The 19588-nt window shown below is 43.6% G+C and overlaps 1 protein-coding gene across 1 annotated transcript in view; it reads right to left on the minus strand.

The window, feature by feature from the left end:
• The window catches only part of LOC144829101 (cytidine monophosphate-N-acetylneuraminic acid hydroxylase-like), a 694590-nt gene that overhangs the window by 221188 nt on the left and 453814 nt on the right, over nt 1-19588 (minus strand). Inside the window, exons 7-8 of the mRNA XM_078687905.1 lie at nt 2768-2849; nt 682-819 (exon numbers count right to left, since the gene is read on the minus strand). Coding sequence (XP_078544031.1) covers nt 682-819; nt 2768-2849 — 220 coding nt within the window. The remainder of the gene's footprint in view (nt 1-681; nt 820-2767; nt 2850-19588) is intronic.

Genomic DNA, 19588 nt, shown 5'->3' on the forward strand with positions numbered 1-19588 from the left:
CCCAGATTTATGAGAAATCTTAAATCTGAGGCAGTGACAAAAACCTATGGCGTTAAGGAGGTACAACGAGGAGAAATATCTTTATTTTGCCTCGTTTTTCCATTTTCTATGTGTGCTGCATTCTGTAGCACACACAGAAAGAGGAGATAGCCTTTTGTGATTGTTTTTGTGCAGGAAGGTTTCCCTTCCTGCACACAAATAATCATCCCTGCAAGGCAGGCACCTTTGCACCATGGTGCAAAGGTGCTTGCATCGGCGAATGGCTGCCAACTGTGCGCCAGCGCTGGGGAAGAGGAAAGGAATGCACCTTATCTGATAGATACTTCGCCTAATTGCCCTTTTCTTTTGCCGCAGGGCAGCGCAGCAGGAAGGCCTGCTGCGCTGCCCTAAGGCAAAACCTCTTAAATGAGGCCATTAGAGTGTAAGCATATACTAGGCCCCAGAATGCCAATGGTAAACTACAGTAGCCGCATGCATATAGTGACATAACCATGGATGTATCCACAGAAACCACAGAAAAGGCCTAACACTCCCATATTGTTTTATGCAGAGTTTTCAGAGTCTAATACTCTGAATTAGGTTCTACCTGTTGCTGCTGGAATTTTGGGTAGGTTTATTATTAAGGCAATAGCAAGTACACGTGCTCAGTAATTAAACCTGTAAGGTCATGTAAACAAGTACCTGTAAACTTTCCACCGTTGAATGTCATTGGAAATCCAGATGCCCCACCAGCAAAATCGCTCATCATCAGGTCAACATTGTGTGGAAGTTTCCCACCATTGGGTCTCGTGCAGTCAACGGTATTAAGTATTTTATGACCTGTGGTGAATGTGAGTTTAAAATGTTAGAGCAATCGGATGAAATAAGATATGTTTAATTACTGTTTGAGGTGATGTCAGTTATTTTGAAACCTGTTTCTATTTGGTAAGTATCCTAACCTGCAATGCAAGTACTTGTCTTTCCACTGATTAGCAAAATGCAACAGCGTTCAGTATTTTTCCTTAAAAAGGGAAACCTGCCACGTACTGGAAAGTTACACAAGGTGACCATAATTTTATAACACAGTGAGCTTTTAAAATGTATTATATGAACCCCCAATTTGTATGTAATCTTGTTCTAAGTGGGCACAATCAAGCATTAACTGATCATAAAGACATTTTAAGCAGAGGGTCAGTCGCTTCCTGAAGTTGCTTTGTGGCCACCCTTGTTCCTTGAACGCTTATTTATTTGCTTTTAATGCACAATGGCCGTGAAGGGATGGAAACAAAAGTAATTCTGTACATAAATGTGAATTACGCTTGTAAACGTGCATAATTTAAGGGATATTTATAATGCACGGAATATCTAAATTTCATATGAATATCATTCATTATCCAAGAACAATATTTTTCAGGATAACATTGCATCAAGTGTTCCAGTAGGGAAATTAATACTAAAACAGATTTACAAACACTGCTCTCTTCTCTACTTGTATCAGAGAAACAATGATGCTGTTGATAATAATACATTTGTATAGCGCACAATCACCCGTTAGGGTCTCTAGGCGCTGGGGGCCGTCGGGAAGATTAAGCAAGCTATTGCCCAGAGTCGCATGGTGCTGGGCTAACCTGGCGCCGCCCCAGGGATCGAACCGTGATCCCCAGATTCCAGTGTCAGTCGCCCTGGCCGCAGCGCCACACCTCTTCCACATCGGATCGGTTAGGGGAGGGCTGGATATTAGGCCTCCTGCCTTGGTCCTGTATAATTATACTTTCACACTTAGGGGCCCATTATGATCACGGGCGAATCGCCACCGCCGGGCCGATGGTGGCGATCCGCCCGCCAAATGACCCATTTTCACCTCGCGCCATATTAAAATGGCGAGGGGCACTGCTGCGGATGGAATGACCGTCCACCGCTGTTCTGCCGGCCAGGCAAAAAAAGGCACAGGTAATGGTGGCAGTGGCTTGCAGGCACCGCCATCCATATTAGGATGCATGCCTTTCCATGGTGGAGACAGCGCCATGGAAAGGCATGGAACACCCAGCAGCGGCTCTTCCGCTATGGCGGAGGAGTGCCCCCCCCATGCCGGCACCCTCAAAAACATGAAAAAAAGAACAATAATAAAACAGGTTTTAAACCTGTATTATTTTTCTTCTAAGTGTGCCAAGACTTGGGGACGGGGCGGGGGGGGGGGGGACGACAGGCACTGAGGGGGCGTTGTATACACTGCCTTCAGTTTGCATGTGGATTTGGCTGACATACGGACTGAAGGTTGTCTCCAACCCGAGCTGCGTTGGGTTGGAGACAGCAGCCACAAGCTCTCAGTCTCCCTGGGAGCACAAATCGAGGGCGCTCAGGCCAATCATAATGCTGCTCTCATGCTGCTGAAAGGGATTGGCCATAGGGGATTCTGGGAGCCTGTCTGCACAGGAGCAGAAGAATGCAATGGGCTGACGGCAGGTAGGTTCTCTTTTTTTTACCTGTAGTCTGTCATCGTCCCCCACCCCCGGCTGTAGAGCCAGAACCGTAGCCCTGAAGCTTTACTTTGTGTTTGGCTAATGGAAGAATTCATTATCCAAGGGAGAAATCATTTTGCTCACTGTTTAGTTTGACTGTCACAATAACTCCCAACGCTGTTGTAGAATATGAAAAATATCACTACCAGATAAAAGTGAAAAGTAAACATGAATTGTATTTTAATCTCTAAAGGAGGTATTCTGTTATATGTTAAAAATATGTTTCACAATCCTGTATTATAAAATGGAATGAGAAGCGGTAACCAGACCTTTGTATTCTACAATGATGCATGTGTCCATTTCAGGATGAACCCCGTCCATCAGAATCATGAACCTTAGATTCTTATCCACCTACAATGAAATGAGATGTCAGATGTTATTTCATTGGTGCACTAAAATGTGACGTATCAATGTAATTATTAAGTCAGTCAATTTAATCATTTTACACATCCAAAAGAGTTGAAACACCCCTGCTCATCCTGTTACTCATTTCTAAGTGAAGGAGAAGACACTCTGCATGCTATGGACTGAGACAGCAGAACCTCATGGATTATGTAAGAGGGCGAACCCCCAAGCCCAAACATAACCAGGAAATGACAAGTAAACTTACAGTCTGTGAACGTTTCCCTATTTCTCTAGAAACGGAGTCAGGGTGGCAAACAACAATATATCCGCACAGCTGATGATATTGCATCAATCACAGGATGTAGATGACCAAGCTACTTTATCATTATTGTAGGATTCAAGGATCATTGCTCAAGTACTTATGATTAAAGCATGTTACTTTACACCCAGGCAGGTGATGCATAGCAAATAAAGGGTGAATCATTCGAGGATTCAGTAGGAGAAGGAAAGCACACCCAAGCAATAACATTCAAATGCTACTACTGGAAAATTAAGGAGACAAAAGGAACAATAGAGATTACTTGGGGTTTATTCTAACCACAAGACTCAGTTCAAATACATTTCATAACAGCCGGGACATTCAATACCCTCAAATACATTGAAACATGTCAGATTAGTCAGCACAAGCCATGGTAGCAATAGCACTAAGACAATGCTTAAAACAGAGTTTCTGTCTGGGTTAATTTAACCACATATTAGCTCTTGTAATAAAGATTGGCAAAGCTATAAGAAGGATGGGTTTATGATGCCCAGTCAATTTGTCTCCGTGGTATGCATTACAGAGCATAATATCTACCTTCTGACAAAAAACATGCTTTATAAAATGTACTTGAGATTAACCCTGGGCGGTAAACTCCACTCCGCTCGCGGAGTTTGTGGAGTTTCCCGCACTCCGCGTTACGCGGGGCTCCTGGAGTACCGAAAAACTCTGCTCCGCATAGCAGAGCCGAGTTTCTTTCCTTGCTCCAGTTCGTCAACGTCAAGTTGGCGTCCGCGAGCAACGTAAATCAACCTCCCGGCGAGATGTTTCCTTGTTTGCGATCGTCAACATCAAGTTGGCTAGCGCAAGCGTGGAAAATAAACATCCTGGCGAGATTTCTCAACGCGGGGTGGTCAGGTTTCTCATTGCGAGTGGTCGCGTTTGCTCGCGACTGCTCGCAATGAGAAACTGCTTGTTCGCATTGAGAAAGCTGCAGCTCAAGTAAAAATCTACTCTAGCGGCAGAAAAGGAAAAGAAGGGACCGCTTGCGCTGTGCAAGATGCTGTCCGCAATGATTTCCCAGTGCGGACAAGCATCCGCACTGTGCAAACACTGCGAACAGCATTTTTCTGTGGAACTCCGCGTACTATGGCACAGGCTTTTGCCACTTTGCGGAGTTCCGTGTAGCGCAACTACAAAAACACCATCCAGGGTTACTGGAGATGCTAATGGATATATGAGGTCAAATAGACCTCATCGCGTAGTCCACCCACTGGAAGTTTCAGCGGATGACCTTGCGACCTCCTACATGGTAAGGACTGCATGCTTATTTCTAGAACACCACCACATTGTGTGGATCGTTTTCAAGAAAGTATCACCTCCACCAGGATGAGCTCACTTTCATCAGAACAGAAATGCCAGTTAGCATCCATGTTTTGGTGACCTACTCCCATACATTTTTCTTTGCCACTAAGCAGGGGTTTATTTGTGATCAATTAAAAAGCAATGGTCCTGATGCACACCGTGGGGGACTGCGAGCCAATACTCATTATTCCTGGCCAGGTATGTGTACCTGGGGAGGAAATATGTACTTTGGAAAGCCAGTCCTAAATGGGGTGAGACTTCCAACATAGCGATCTGGCACTCCTTTAGTGGATGTATTCCAATACCAGAGCCAGCACAGGCTCCACTGTCCATAACCTACTTATTTCTCCACCAAAATATATATAAACTATACAGATATATATATATATATATATATATATATATATATATATATATATATATATATATATATATATATATATATATATATATATATATATATATATATATATATATATTCACTGAAAAAACCATAGGTTAGAGACCATATATAGTTAGCTGGACATTTTATTGACATAAAACCAATGAAATTCCATATATAGTTAGTTGCACTAACTATATATCGCGCACCCGCAATCCACTGCTGATGATGTCACATATTACATCATTCATGACATGGTCTGTGACATCACTGATGACATCACTGATGACATCTCAAATGACATCACTGATGACATCACTGATGACATCTCAAATGACATCACTGATGACATCATCTAGTGTCTGTGTGTTTTTGTAAAGTTTAAATATGTTTTACATATTGAAGAATGAGTGGATGTATGGAAGACTGAGTGTGTGTGTGGCTGGCTGGGAGGTGTGTGACTCTGTGCATATCAATGTGTACTTGTATCAGTGATTGTATAAGAGAGTAAGTATGTGTTAGTATATGTGTGAAAAGTATGGTGTTCTGTGTTTAACTGTATAGATGAGGAAATCGAAGTGTGATTGATTCTTCACAGGACTGACTAGGTGTATGAGTGCATATGATAGTGTTGTAATAATGAGTGACTGTATGTATGAGTGATTGTATGGGTGAATGAGCGAATGTGTGTGTAGACGTAGGAATCAGTGAGTGCGTATGTAGTAACTGGTATTGGTGTGTCATGATGTCATCAGTGATGTCATTTGAGATGTCATCAGTGATGTCATTTGAGATGTCATCAGTGATGTCATCAGTGATGTCACTGAAGAATGGTGTTCTGTGTTTAACTGTATAGATGAGGAAATGGAAGTGTGATTGATTCTTTACAGGACTGACTAGGTGTGTGAGTAACTCCATGGATGAGTGGCAGTGTGTGAGTGTCTGCATAGGTGTATGAGTGCATATGATAGTGTTGTAATAATGAGTGACTGTATGTATGAGTGATTGTATGGGTGAATGAGTGAATGTGTGTGTAGACGTAGGAATCAGTGAGTGCGTATGTAGTAACTGGTATTGGTGTGTCATGATGTCATCAGTGATGTCATTTGAGATGTCATTTGAGATGTCATCAGTGATGTCATCAGTGATGTCACTGACCATATCATGAATGATGTAATATGTGACATCATCAGCAGTGGATTGCGGGTGCGCGATATATAGTTAGTGCAACTAACTATATATGGAATTTCATTGGTTTTATGTCAATAAAATGTCCAGCTAACTATATATGGTCTCTAACCTATGGTTTTTTCAGTGAATTTTCAAGGTTTTGTAAATGCAAATTCCTAACTATATATGGTCTATAACCTAGGTTTTTTTCAGTGAATTTCATTGGTTTTTTAAAAGCTAATATCTATAGCTGTAAAATATATTCTTTATTACGTGACGTATCACGTAGCCACGTGAGACGCCTCATGACGCGTCGCATAACCGTGACGTATCGGCTCTGCAGCGCAAACAAAACCCGTAACGTAAGCGTGCCGGAGCACGCTTACAGATATATATATTTTTTTTAACCTTAATTAGACAAAATCCACACGTGCACATATCTTGAGGCCTTGCAAAGGCACATCAAACAAACAGTCCCTACAATTTTGCCAAGTTTGCTGGAAATCTATTCCCTTAATTTTTTTTTTACTGTTTCTCTTGGTTTTCCCCTTGTTACGCTTACCGGGACGCTACCCGGTACGCGAACCGGACGCTCCAAAAACACAAGATGGCGGACTCCCGCTACGCTGCCGGTTAGCTGCCCGGTTCGCGTACCGGGAAGCGCCTCTACCGCGAAAAATCACGGGGGACTTTAATATCCCCCTCATCAATCCTAGGGGGTCAGGAGGGGTTTACCTTGCCCCCTTTCCTTCATTTCCCCCTTCTTTTTTCACCACATCTTGTCTCTCGAACCTACCGAGAGACAAGATGGCGGCCGCTCCGGACTGTTTACAATGTTGACAGCTACGCTGCCGGTTAGCTGCCCGGTGAGCTGCCCGGTGAGCTGCCCGGTTCGCGTACCGGGACGCGCCTCTACGGCGTAAAATCGCAAAAAAAAAAAAATTTTTATTTTTTGCCCCGCGGGGCACTTTAATATCCCCCTCATCAATCCTTCGTTTTTCACCACATCTTGTCTCTCGATCGTACCGAGAGACAAGATGGCGGCCGCTCCGGACTGTTTAGAATGTTGACAGACACCGGAGAGCCAATCAGCTTCACTTCGCAAAGTTCCGTTACGCGTCAGGTACGCGAACCGGGGCGCTAACCGGAGCGCTGTCACAGATATATATATATTTTTTTAAACGTTAATTTCTCAAAATCCACTGGAGCACATATATTGAGACATAGCAAAGGCACGTCGGGCAAACCATATCTACAATTTTGCCAAGTTTCATGTAAATCTACTCAGCCGTTCGAGCTAAAAGCCTTTTTTCTTGGCCCCCCCTTGACGAAACCCCCCCAAATTTTCAGGGGCTGCTCAGAAACAAAATGTGCAATTTTCCTGACAATTTCAGCCAATTCCGTCCACAAACGCCAAAGTTATTAGACATAGAATTTTCAGAAATCCCATGGAGAAAAAATCCTAACTATATATACCCACTGGCTATCGCCAGTAGGTAATATACATATATAAACATATATAATCTGCATATCTATATAAATATAAATGCATGCATACATATACATATATGCATACATATGCATGTTATTTACATGAAAGTTTTAAAAACACTAATAAAAGCAAAGCTAAAAAGCCACCTCATTACAAACAGAATGGCTTTAACTTAAACGAGGGCGAGATCTATTGCATTTTCAATGCTTGTTTACTTTGGTTCTATCAAGAAGGCATTCAGATGTGTCACACATTTGCCATAAATTCTGAATGTTAGCACTCTAGTTGCTCATTAGATCACTGTAGTAAAGCTAGTGCTCACCAGGGAAGTCTGCTGCTAATCATGGTTTGCAGCCATTTTCCCTCATTTTTTATCCCGCAGACTTTCAGTCCGCATACCATTATCCCGCAAGGTCATTGACCTCGCATACCATTATCCCGCATTTTTTCAAAACGCATGTGCATTTATCGCGCATGCCTTTACAAAGAATTACGTTTTAAAGGCATGTATGGTAAATGCATTTGCGTTGTGAAAACCACGATGACGAGAGAGGTAAGTGGGTTTGTGTTAATTTTTTCGTGGGTTAGTGATTGTGTAGTGTAGTGTAGTGTTGTGTAGTGTAGTGTTGTGTTAGTGTAGTGTAGAGTTGTGGTGGTTGTTTAGTGTAGGGTCATGCTGGGGGTAGTGTTTTAGGGTTTAGGGTTGTGTTGTAGTGTTTGCGTAGTGTAGGGTCATGCTGGGGGTAGTGTTTTAGGGTTCAGGGTTGTGTTGTAGTGTTTGCGTAGTGTAGGGTCATGCTGGGGCTAGTGTTTTAGGGTTTAGGGTAGTGTTGTAGTGTTTGCGTAGTGTAGGGTCATGCTGGGCGTAGTGTTTTAGGGTTTAGGATAGTGTTGTAGTGTTTGCGTAGTGTAGGGTCATGCTGGGGGTAGTGTTTTAGGGTTTTGGGTAGTGTTGTAGTGTTTGCGTAGTGTAGGGTCATGCTGGGGTGTAGTATTTTAGGGTTTAGGGTAGTGTTGTAGTGTTTGCGTAGTGTAGGGTCATGCTTGGGGTAGTGTTTTAGGGTTTTGGGTAGTGTTGTAGTGTTTGCGTAGTGTAGGGTCATGCTGGGGGTAGTGTTTTAGGGTTTTGGGTAGTGTTGTAGTGTTTGCGTAGTGTAGGGTCATGCTGGGGGTAGTGTTTTAGGGTTTTGGGTAGTGTTGTAGTGTTTGTGTAGTGTAGGGTCATGCTGGGGGGTAGTGTTTTAGGGTTTTGGGTAGTGTTGTAGTGTTTGCGTAGTGTAGGGTCATGCTGGGGGTAGTGTTTTAGGGGTTTGGGTATTGTTGTAGTGTTTGCGTAGTGTAGGGTCATGCTGGGGGTAGTGTTTTAGGGTTTAGGGTAGTGTTGTAGTGTTTGCGTAGTGTAGGGTCATGCTGGGGGTAGTGTTTTAGGGTTTAGGGTAGTGTTGTAGTGTTTGCGTAGTGTAGGGTCATGCTGGGGGTAGTGTTTTAGGGTTAAGGGTAGTGTTGTAGTGTTTGCGTAGTGTAGGGTCATGCTGGGTGTAGTGTTTTAGGGTTTAGGGTAGTGTTGTAGTGTTTGCGTAGTGTAGGGTCATGCTGGGGGTAGTGTTTTAGGGTTTAGGGTAGTGTTGTAGTGTTTGTGTAGTGTAGGGTCATGCTGGGGTGTAGTGTTTTAGGGTTTTGGGTAGTGTTGTAGTGTTTGCGTAGTGTAGGGTCATGCTGGGGGTAGTGTTTTAGGGTTTAGGGTAGTGTTGTAGTGTTTGCGTAGTGTAGGGTCATGCTGGGGTGTAGTGTTTTAGGGTTTTGGGTAGTGTTGTAGTGTTTGCGTAGTGTAGGGTCATGCTGGGGGTAGTGTTTTAGGGTTTAGGGTAGTGTTGTAGTGTTTGCGTAGTGTAGGGTCATGCTGGGGGTAGTGTTTTAGGGTTTAGGGTTGTGTTGTAGTGTTTGCGTAGTGTAGGGTCATGCTGGGGGTAGTGTTTTAGGGTTTAGGGTTGTGTTGTAGTGTTTGTGTAGTGTAGGGTCATGCTGGGGGTAGTGTTTTAGGGTTTAGGGTAGTGTTGTAGTGTTTGCGTAGTGTAGGGTCATGCTGGGGTGTAGTGTTTTATTGTTTTGGGTAGTGTTGTAGTGTTTGCGTAGTGTAGGGTCATGCTGGGGGTAGTGTTTTAGGGTTTAGGGTAGTGTTGTAGTGTTTGTGTAGTGTAGGGTCATGCTGGGGGTAGTGTTTTAGGGTTTAGGGTAGTGTTGTACTGCTTGTGTAGTGTAGGGTCATGCTGGGGGTAGTGTTTTAGGGTTTAGGGTAGTTTAGTTGTTTAGTGTATGCTAAAGGCATATTAGTTCTAAAAGTTTTCGTTATTTTAATTTGCGGCCTAATAGTACATGCGGGATTTTTTTTGCGGACTGATGGTATGCGGGATTTCGTCATATATTCGCTAATCATACTTTCTATGGCAAAATGAACCCCCTCATTTTGTTCATTTTTAAATTAAATGTTTTAAGAGTTACCACTTTATTCCAATCAAGATGGCTTCAGGTGTGCCATACCTTTGTAATAAGTAGGACTGTCAGCACTTTAGTTGTTCTTTAGAACACTCTGGGACATTCTGTCATTGGGCTATAGTTGGGCTACATCTGGCTGATATTTGGGCTACATTTGTTTTTTTTGTCTCTGGTGGCCATCTTTGGGCTACATTGGGCTACACTGGGCTACATTTGGGCTCCAACATATATATAGCCCAATGTGGCCCAATATATATTTTTCAAAGTTAATTTTCGTAAAAACCACTGGAGCCTATATCTTGAGTGATAGCAAAGGCACATCGGGCTACCAGTCCCTACAATTTTGCCAAGTTTGGTGTAAATCCATTCAGCCGTTCAGGCTAAAAGTGAGGCCAACCGCCCTATGGAAAATTGCATGGGAAAAACACGTTTTGGGACCCCCCTTTTTTCTCGGCCCCCCCTTGACGAAACCCCCCCAAATTTTCAGGGGCTGCTCAGAAACAAAATGTTCCATTTTCCTGAAAATTTCAGCCAATTCTGTCCTCAAACGCCATAGTTATTCGACATAGAATTTTCAAAAATCCCATAGGAAAAAAATCCTAACTATATATACCTACTGGCTATCGCCAGTAGGTAATATATATATATATATATATATATATATATATATATATATATATATATATATATATATATATATATATATATATATATATATATATATATTCACTGAAAAAACCTTAGGTTTCAGGGGTGTTATAGTTAGCTAGACATTTCACTCGTACAAAACCATCCTTAATAGTTAGTTGTACTAACTATAACTCGCGCGCCCGCAATCCACTGCTGATGATGTCACATATTACATAATTCATGACATGGTCAGTGACATCATTGATGACATCTCAAATGACATCACTGATGACATCACTGATGACATCATCCAGTGAATGTGGTTTGGTTTGATATTTAAGTAAGTATTATATATATAGCAATCTACATTAAAGACTGAGTGTGTGTATAAGTGTCTGGATGGAGGATTTAGTAGCACTATGATTGACTGTCTAATTGACTTTTTTAAAGTGTCTCACTAAATATATGGGATAGTGATTACACTGTGTGAATATCTGTTTCACTTTATCTCTTGTTCTGTAAACTGCTACATAAGTTGGTTACTAGCCATGTGAATTTCTATGTTATGTTATGTTATGTTAATTGAATTTTAGAGCGCACAGCTGCCCCAGCAAAGGGGCGTCCCGGCGCTATACCTGAAGAAGGTAACATAACTAACAGCACAGAAAAAGTGGGGGGTAATTAATAAGGCAAAGGAAAAAAATAAGTTTTGACAGCTTTCCTGAAAGACAAAAGGTCTTCTAAAGACCGAATGTAGAGAGGGAGTGCGTTCCACAGTTTGGAGGCCAGAACCGTAAATGATCGCCCACCCAGTCTACATCTTTGGAAACGAGGAACAAGTGCCAAATTTTGGCCGGCAGAACAAAGGCTGCGCGAAGGGGTGTACAAAGTCAGAAGGTGCTGAAGGATGGTGGGAGTGTCAGTTTTAAGAATTTTAAAAGCAAAGCAAAGGGTTTTAAACTCTATGCGTCTAATTACAGGCAGCCAATGTAATTTGTAGATTGTGCTACGGGCTGATCAGAAGCGCGGCAAGCCCACTAGGGTCCTGGCTGCCGCATTCTGAACCCGTTGGAGTCGCAGGACTTCCGCCTGATTGGCTCCCACGAACAGTGAGCTTGCGTAATCGAGCCTTGATAATACGCTGGCTTGTATTACCATCTGGCGGGTGGGGGCATCAAAAAATTTGAGGATAGGCCTCAAACCGCGCAGAATGCCAAAGCACATGGATGCCACCTTTTTGGTATGGAACGAAAACGTCAGCTTGGAGTCCAACCATACGCCAAGGTTTTTCAGTTCTGAAACAGGTTTTGGGGGAGGTCCCAACTCTTTAGGCCACCAACTAGCGCCCCACAGATCAGGATGTTTCCCCAGTACCATCACCTCAGTTTTGAGGGCGTTGAGTTGTAAACAGTTGGCGGTAAGCCAACTAGCAACAGCCCTCAAACCATCCGCAAAGTTAGATGCCAGTTGGTCGGAGCCCCCATTAAGAGCCACCGCCAACTGGGTATCATCGGCGTATGATACCATGGTGAGACCCCAACTCTTCGCAACCTCCGCCAGAGGTTGGACGTAAAGGTTGAAGAGAGTGGGGCTCAACGCCGAGCCCTGCGGGACTCCTTGGGTGATGGCATGAGGCTTAGATCTGAACGGTGGCACTACAACCTGAAAGGATCGTTCCGAAAGGAATGATTGAAGCCAATCCAACGCCCTGCCTGAAATACCAGCCTCCCCCAGCCTACGTATGAGAATGGTGTGAGATACAGTGTCAAATGCGGCACTAAGGTCCAAAAGGACCAGTGCCGCCGTTTGACCTGCATCTAGTACAGAGCGGAGATGTTCAACCATATATAGGAGTGCCGTCTCTGTACTATGTCCAGATCTAAAACCATTCTGTGTAGGATCAAGTAGGTGTGCAGAAGCCAGATGTTTTGTTAAGATGTTATTCACATGGGCCTCTGTGATCTTTGCCACCCAGGGAAGGAGGGAGATAGGTCGATAGCTCTCCGGCTTCAACGGATCCGATATATTAGTTATTAATTAGTTAAGTGAGTATTTGTATGGGATAGTGAATGTTTGTGTGGTTGGGTGGGAGGTGTGTGACTCTCCAAAGATGTGTAAATACTTGAATTAGTAGGTGTATGAGGTTAAGACTATATGAGGAAACAGTTGTTGGCGCGTTTTAAAATGGGGAATTCATTCCTCTTCAATCCTGAGGTCCCCTGGGGGCCAACTAGCCCAGCAGGTACCTCCAGTATGCACCAGGGAGCTGCGTTGCAGAGAGATGTTCAGAGGTCAAGCTCCTGTTTACACCTCTCTGCAACGCAGCTCCGTGGTGCTTACTGGAGGTACCTGGCGGGCTAGTTGGCCCCCAGGGCACCTCAGGATTGATGAGGACTTAATTCCCCAACTTAAAACGCGCCACAGCAGTCGCAAACAGCAGTGTCCCGGGGTGGGCACCCCGGGACACTGCAGGAGCCGGCCCTGAGGGGTGGCCATCCCCAGGGCCATCAAGGGCTCCAGGAGGGGGGCCGCGGGGCCCCCTCCCACCATTTGAAAAGTCCCAGGAGTGGTGGTCCCTGGGGCTTGGGGGTCCATAAGGGACCCCCAAATTAAAAACGTAGTGCCCCGGGGAGGTGGTGGTCCCCGGGTCGTGTGGGGGGGGCTCAAGCCTCCCCCACCCAGGTTTTGGTATTTAAAAATCCCCCGCACAATTTATATTAAAGCCCCAGGGGTGGCGGTCCCAGGGGCTGGGGGGCCCCTTTGGGCCCCTCACTTTACTATTTAAGTGCCCCCGGGATTTGCCCCTCCGGGGACTAATAAGTGATATAGCCCGCGCTTAATGTTTTTCTCATCGGCAAGATCCGCGCACCCTGCGCAGATTTTGCCGATTAAAAAAAAAAGAAGAATTTTTTGGCCCTGAGGGCGCTTGTGGGACCCCCTGAGCAGGCCTAGGGTGTCAGGGTGGTTCTACCCTGCCCCCTTTTTGCGTTTGTTTCTTAGGTCTCTTGTGCCTAGGTTCTACCGAGGCACAAGATGGCTGCCAACACTTCCTGATTTGGAGTGCTGACAGCCAATTAGAATACAGCTCGTGCACAGCAGGGTGCGTTTAGGGTGCACGGATCCTGCGCGGCCATAGCAACATATGTACTTTTAAATGTCATTTTCTCAGGAACTACTGAACGGATTTACACCATTTAAGCAAAAGGCACAGGTCTGAACTAAGGACTACCTTCTTGCCTAATTTGGTGAATTTGCGTTCAGCAGTTCGGGCTGTAGCTGCGGCTAAAAGTCCCTATGGAAAATTGCACGGGGAAAACACGTTTTTGGGACCCCCCTTTTTTCTCGGCCCCCGCTTCACAAATCACTCTGAGACTTTCAGGATAGGAGCGGACCGGAGCTGGCCATTAGTTTTGAAAATGTTGCGAAGATTCGTCAACCGGCGCCAAAGTTATTCCAAATAGAATGTTGCGGATTTCCTATGGAAAATATGTCCTAACTATAACTACCTACTGGTGACTGCCAGTAGGTTATATATATATATATATATATATATATATATATATATATATATACCACATAAGTCTATTTGCATCAATCATCATGAATATCTTATGGCCAAATTAGAAGTAGTTGCAAATAAAAATGATGTGCCCTCTACCGTAGTCACACACCATTTGAAATTGAGAGAACAAAATCCTCCAACAAATAAGCGCAAAATATCTGCCATGGATGGCCTGATGAAAATGTATAAAAACCGACCTATATGATTATGACATCTTCCAAACATCACAGAACAAAATGTTGCAGCTGGGATACCCACTTATCTATTTTGTAAGCCGCAGCAACAGGGTAACATGCTAGGTAGGTGTCAAGTGTCTTGACAGGTGAGTGACTAGTATGTTGTGCTTCATACCTGAGAAATATTGTGACAAGCAACTTACACCTCAGTAACAATAGTGTACGTCTCTAACCATATCATACGAACACAGACTAGAATAACTGAACTGTGTGTGTAAACATCATGTGTAAATAACTTACAGGTCTGCCCCTCTCTCTGTCTCACACACACACACACACACACACACACATGTGGTGCCATGGACCTCATTATGATGGTGATTGTCTCACTTTCTTCACAGCCAAAGGAAAGAGAATAAAGCAATATATGCTCCCCACACACTTCTTTCCTGACACAAAAGCATATCTACAGAAATTGGTATATGGATTTTGGTAAGGAGGTTTTACTTAGTGTTGGACTCCTTAGCATCCCAGGTATCTAAAGATATTTGAAGAAGACACCTCACCCACAATTTCACAGTGTCATGCTTCAACATTGGTGTCTCATCCTCACCATTCTTGTATCTCTATAATCACAGGGATCCAGTTCATCTAATAATACCTTAGGGTATACCCTAAAGATTTCTCTTTTATTCTAAAGCTGCTCTGGGTATGGTAAAGCGACAAATTCATGGATTGTTCCTCAAATACAATGATTCAGACATCCATCATTGCTCTGCAAACATGTTTTAGCTAATATGGTTAGCCGAATTTCCTCAGGGCTATAAAAGGGGATCCCTATCTAGTTAATGCATTATTAAATCCAGAAATAATGAGGCATAAGATTCTCCTACACAATGGCTTGATCAGTCCTGGGGACAAAATGGGTTTGGATGCGCATCTCACCCTTGACAAATGTGTGACTACAGAGGAGTGCCCCAACTCCCACGACCGAGCCGACATGGCAGAGAAAATTCTGATCAGGGCAACAAACTCAAACTTGAGTACAGGTAGGAGAGCCTTATGTCTCCTTTTTGTGAATGTAATACTACACTAACTAGATAGAGATTCCCCCGTTAATGCCCTGAAGAAAGATAGCAACCCACATGGGCGGATAAGCACGATGGAACATTTTTGCAGAGAAATAATGGTTTGTCTCACTTTGTCAGGGTTTACCACAAGGTTGAGGACCAGTCTGGTCCACACACAGGGAGACACGCACACATACACACACACACACATATGAACGAGCGCGCATGCGCAGACACACACATACACAATAGACAGTAGAAACTATCATTCAATCCATGCTATTGCTGCCTGTTAGCTATTTCGACTTGGCTGTTAGGGAGTTCTCACAATGGTAACCAGTTGTATACTTCTTCATTCTCACAACATAAGGTGAAAACCAGTTCTGATTCTTAGTGTTAGCCATTTCCTTTCCTTTTTCTGCTCAACTGTCCATGTAGAAATAACAAAAAGATGTTGCCACCAGGGCTATATACAGGATATGCATGAGATAGGTAGGGTGGATTATACCACACATTACTACTTGAAGCTGAGATTTTATGTGATATTCAATGCGCGAAAGTGTGAGTAGTTAGTTTTACTAGGTTGTTGCTGGGACAGTTGAAATTCTGACCGCAGTATTAAGAATAACATGAGGCATTGCTTCATATGGAGTTAGGCTGGCTGGTGTCTATTACCAGCTCATAGAGTAAGCCAAGACAGTTTTGTACCCCTTCAGATGTCTAGTTCTGTCCCAGACTGGTATATGCTTCTACATTCCACTACGCCAAAATATGCTGAATCTGTTGTTTTGGAGTTTTAAGTAAGGCCTGATACCAAAGAGGGGTGTTTTTTTTCTTTCCAACAGCTGTTGCTTTTGCTAGAGCTTGGAAATATATATATTGCAAGAAATGGGGTAGCTGGTTGAGGAGGTGAAACCTTACACAAGTAGAAACCACAATCCTTGTCCACCAAACCCTAAATTAACCTGTGCTCAACCCCCTGGTAGCTTGGCACAGAGCAGTAATGCTTAACTAAGAAGCAATGTGTAAAGTATTTGGGCAATACTTTAAAGAGCAACACAGCGAAAATCCACCACAAAAGGATCCTGCACCAGTTTAGAAAAGTAGAGTAACTTTTAATACATAAAAGAAGATCAAAATGACAAAAATCCAATCAGTACAAACAGAAATATGCAGGCTTAAAGATTTCAGTGAAAATAGCACCAAAAAGCACAAAGCGGATATCTGGTTGCGCCGGACTGGGACAAAGTCACAAGTTCAGGCCGACTGGAGTGCACGCAGGCTACAGAAACCCAGTTAGGCCCGCTCAACAACAGTAACTTAAGTCCTGGTTGTGGTCTGGAGCGCTGCGAGGTCACGCGCCGAGGATGCATCACTCAGCTGAGGCCATGCTTTAATTCTGAGGTGCTGCGGAGCTGCGATATTAGGACCTGCGCCATCATTAGGGATCACGTCAAGGAAGGATTGTGATGTGAAGTTTGGTGTCGTGCAGGCGAGGCAATGCATCAGTTCTGAGGAGCTGTCAGACAGCGAAGCGAGAACCTGCGTCCTCATCAAGGATGCTGTCTAGAAGAGATTTGTGAAGTGAGGACCTGAGTCGGGAAAGCTTTGCACAGGTGGCGGTTCCGATGCGGACTGCGAGGTTGATGTAGGGTCCTTTGCGTCTGGAGAACCCTGGCAGCAGAGGCGATGCTCTGGCTCTGCTGTGGTTAGGGCCACACACCACAGGAGGTGCATCATTTCTGAGGGGCCACAGATGGGCTGGCAGAGCATCTCCAGGCCCGCTTCCAAGGGTCCAGGACTGGGTTGACACCACGTAGCAGAGTAGGACTCACAGATGGCAGAGTCCAGCTGCTGGGTTCAAGGTTGTTGGAGTCTTTTGTCCTTGAGGCTCTAGTCAGTAGGCCAGCCAAGTAGCCCTTGGAGACACCTTGGGGTCCTGGGATCAACAGATAGTGGTGCAATCTTTCTTACCCAGGCAAGAGAGAAGCAAATTGATTGGCCGAGAGAATGAGCAGGAACCTAATTAGCAAACACTAGAGACTACATTAATTTTAATAGTGATGTATTCACGAAATTGTGGCATAACTAAACTACATTATTAATCACACTTCCAAACATGTCTTTAATTCATTTTCAGTGTAGCATCATTAATGCATGCTTTACGTTTATATTCATCATAAAAAATATTAACACAATTTATTTATTGCCTAAAAATGCAACTTCAACGGCGCTACAATGTGAAAAGAGGATGAGCTATGTTAATTAACATAACTTCAAAGAGTACATTGGAAACTGAAGGACACCAAGGGAATCATAAGAAATTCAAACAAGTGAAGGAAAAATGAAAAACAGAAAACCGAAACAAAGGAAAGCGTGCTAAGAAGAGTACCTGATAATATATAATATCAATAGACTACAAGAGGGAACAAGGGCATACAAAACAAATGGCAGATTACGTTAAAGTCTGAGTTTCAATAAAATCAATTCCAGAAACATGAAAGAACGCAAATAAGATAATAAATGATGTCCTAAAAAATGCTTTGACTCGTAAGATGGCATGAGGAAAACAGAAACCATTACAAAGAAATATAAAATGAGAATACATATGACCACAATCCAGATGCTGTTTTTGTCCTTCACTGGCTCCCAATGAGAAAGAGGGTTGAATTAATGGCTTTATCTTTGGTAAATGATGTTTTTAAAGGGATTTTACCCCTTTCCTAATAATTAAATTCAAGCTTACAAGATTTTCAGGGTGCGGAAATCAGAAAATCTTTTCGCTGTCTAGAGACGACTTATGGGATATAGGTGACAGGGCCTCCTCAATGGCAACTAACAAGGGGCAGGTTGGTGGGCGGGTTACTGTAACTGCCATGGGAGACCCAAGGCCACACTGGAAATCAGGCCCTAAGTCTGGAAATTCGTGCCCTCTTTACTTCCGCTTGAAGTGGGCCTCCTTCAATTTCAGAAAAAAGGTAAAAGTATATTTTTAATCTTCAAGTAATCGATAAGCAAAACCTTCCTATGTCGCTCTGAACCATGTACAGCACCAAGATTCTAAGACCTACATGCAGAAATACACACACAAATCACGCACGTGCACGCACACGTAAGTGAGACAAAGAGGAATGCCATTTTTGGTCTAATAACTCTTGAAGACCATAAGGGCCATATTTACAAGGAATTGGTGTAGGGCAATGTCACAAATTATTTTGCTGCGCTGCCCTACGCCAATTCAAAAGGACAGGAATGCACCATATTTACAAGATATGATGCATTCCTATCCTCTCAGCCAATGCCGGCGCACATTTTGCAGCCATGCGCCAACGCAGGCACCCATGCACCATGGTGCAAAGGTGCCTGTGTTGTTGGCATGATTGTTTTGTGCAGTAAGGGGCACCTTCCTGCACAAAAACAATCATGAGAGGGGGGTTTCTCTTTCTATGTGTGCTGCAGAATGCAGCACAGTGGAAAGAAGAAAAAAGGAGAAATGTAAACATTTCTCCTTGTTGTGGTTGCTCTAGGGAGGTGCAAGATTTTGGCATTGGCCCAGGTTTATCTGATGTTGTAAATTTGGGGGAGCAGAAAGTTCAATGATTGTTGATTGGGAACACCTACAGCAACACCCATGGAATGCCTCTTCCACACAGAGGAAGGCAAGGTAGTGACTTGTGCTGCTTCGCCTTACTCCATATCTACAAGGCCATGAAAAGCCACGCAGAGTGACTTTACGTGGCCTTATAGATATGGCTAAACCCTGTGTCCGACTGGAACGTCACACAAAAAGTAACGTTATGGCAGTGCACAGGGCTTGTAATTATGCCCCTCACCCACGTACAACTCTAGAGCAACAGTGATACATTCATTAGTTACATGCTTAAGCATATAGGGCCTATGTGGCCCACACTATCTCCAGACAGATTTTCATTTATCCACCTGCCCAGCTACAATACCAAACACAAACTCATTAATCAATGAAGCATAACCTTTAGTTATAAGTCAGACCGACTGCCTTCACCAATGCTTAATTTAGTGTTGATGATGAGAGCTCTGTAAGACAACAAAAGCTGTCTGTGGCAAGACCTTAAAACATACCCTCTATCTTGAATTGACACAGTGAGCTCATAATTGGCAAGAAAGTGG

This window comes from Lissotriton helveticus, chromosome 4_1 (assembly GCF_964261635.1).
Source record: "Lissotriton helveticus chromosome 4_1, aLisHel1.1, whole genome shotgun sequence".
Lineage (NCBI taxonomy): Eukaryota > Metazoa > Chordata > Amphibia > Caudata > Salamandridae > Lissotriton > Lissotriton helveticus.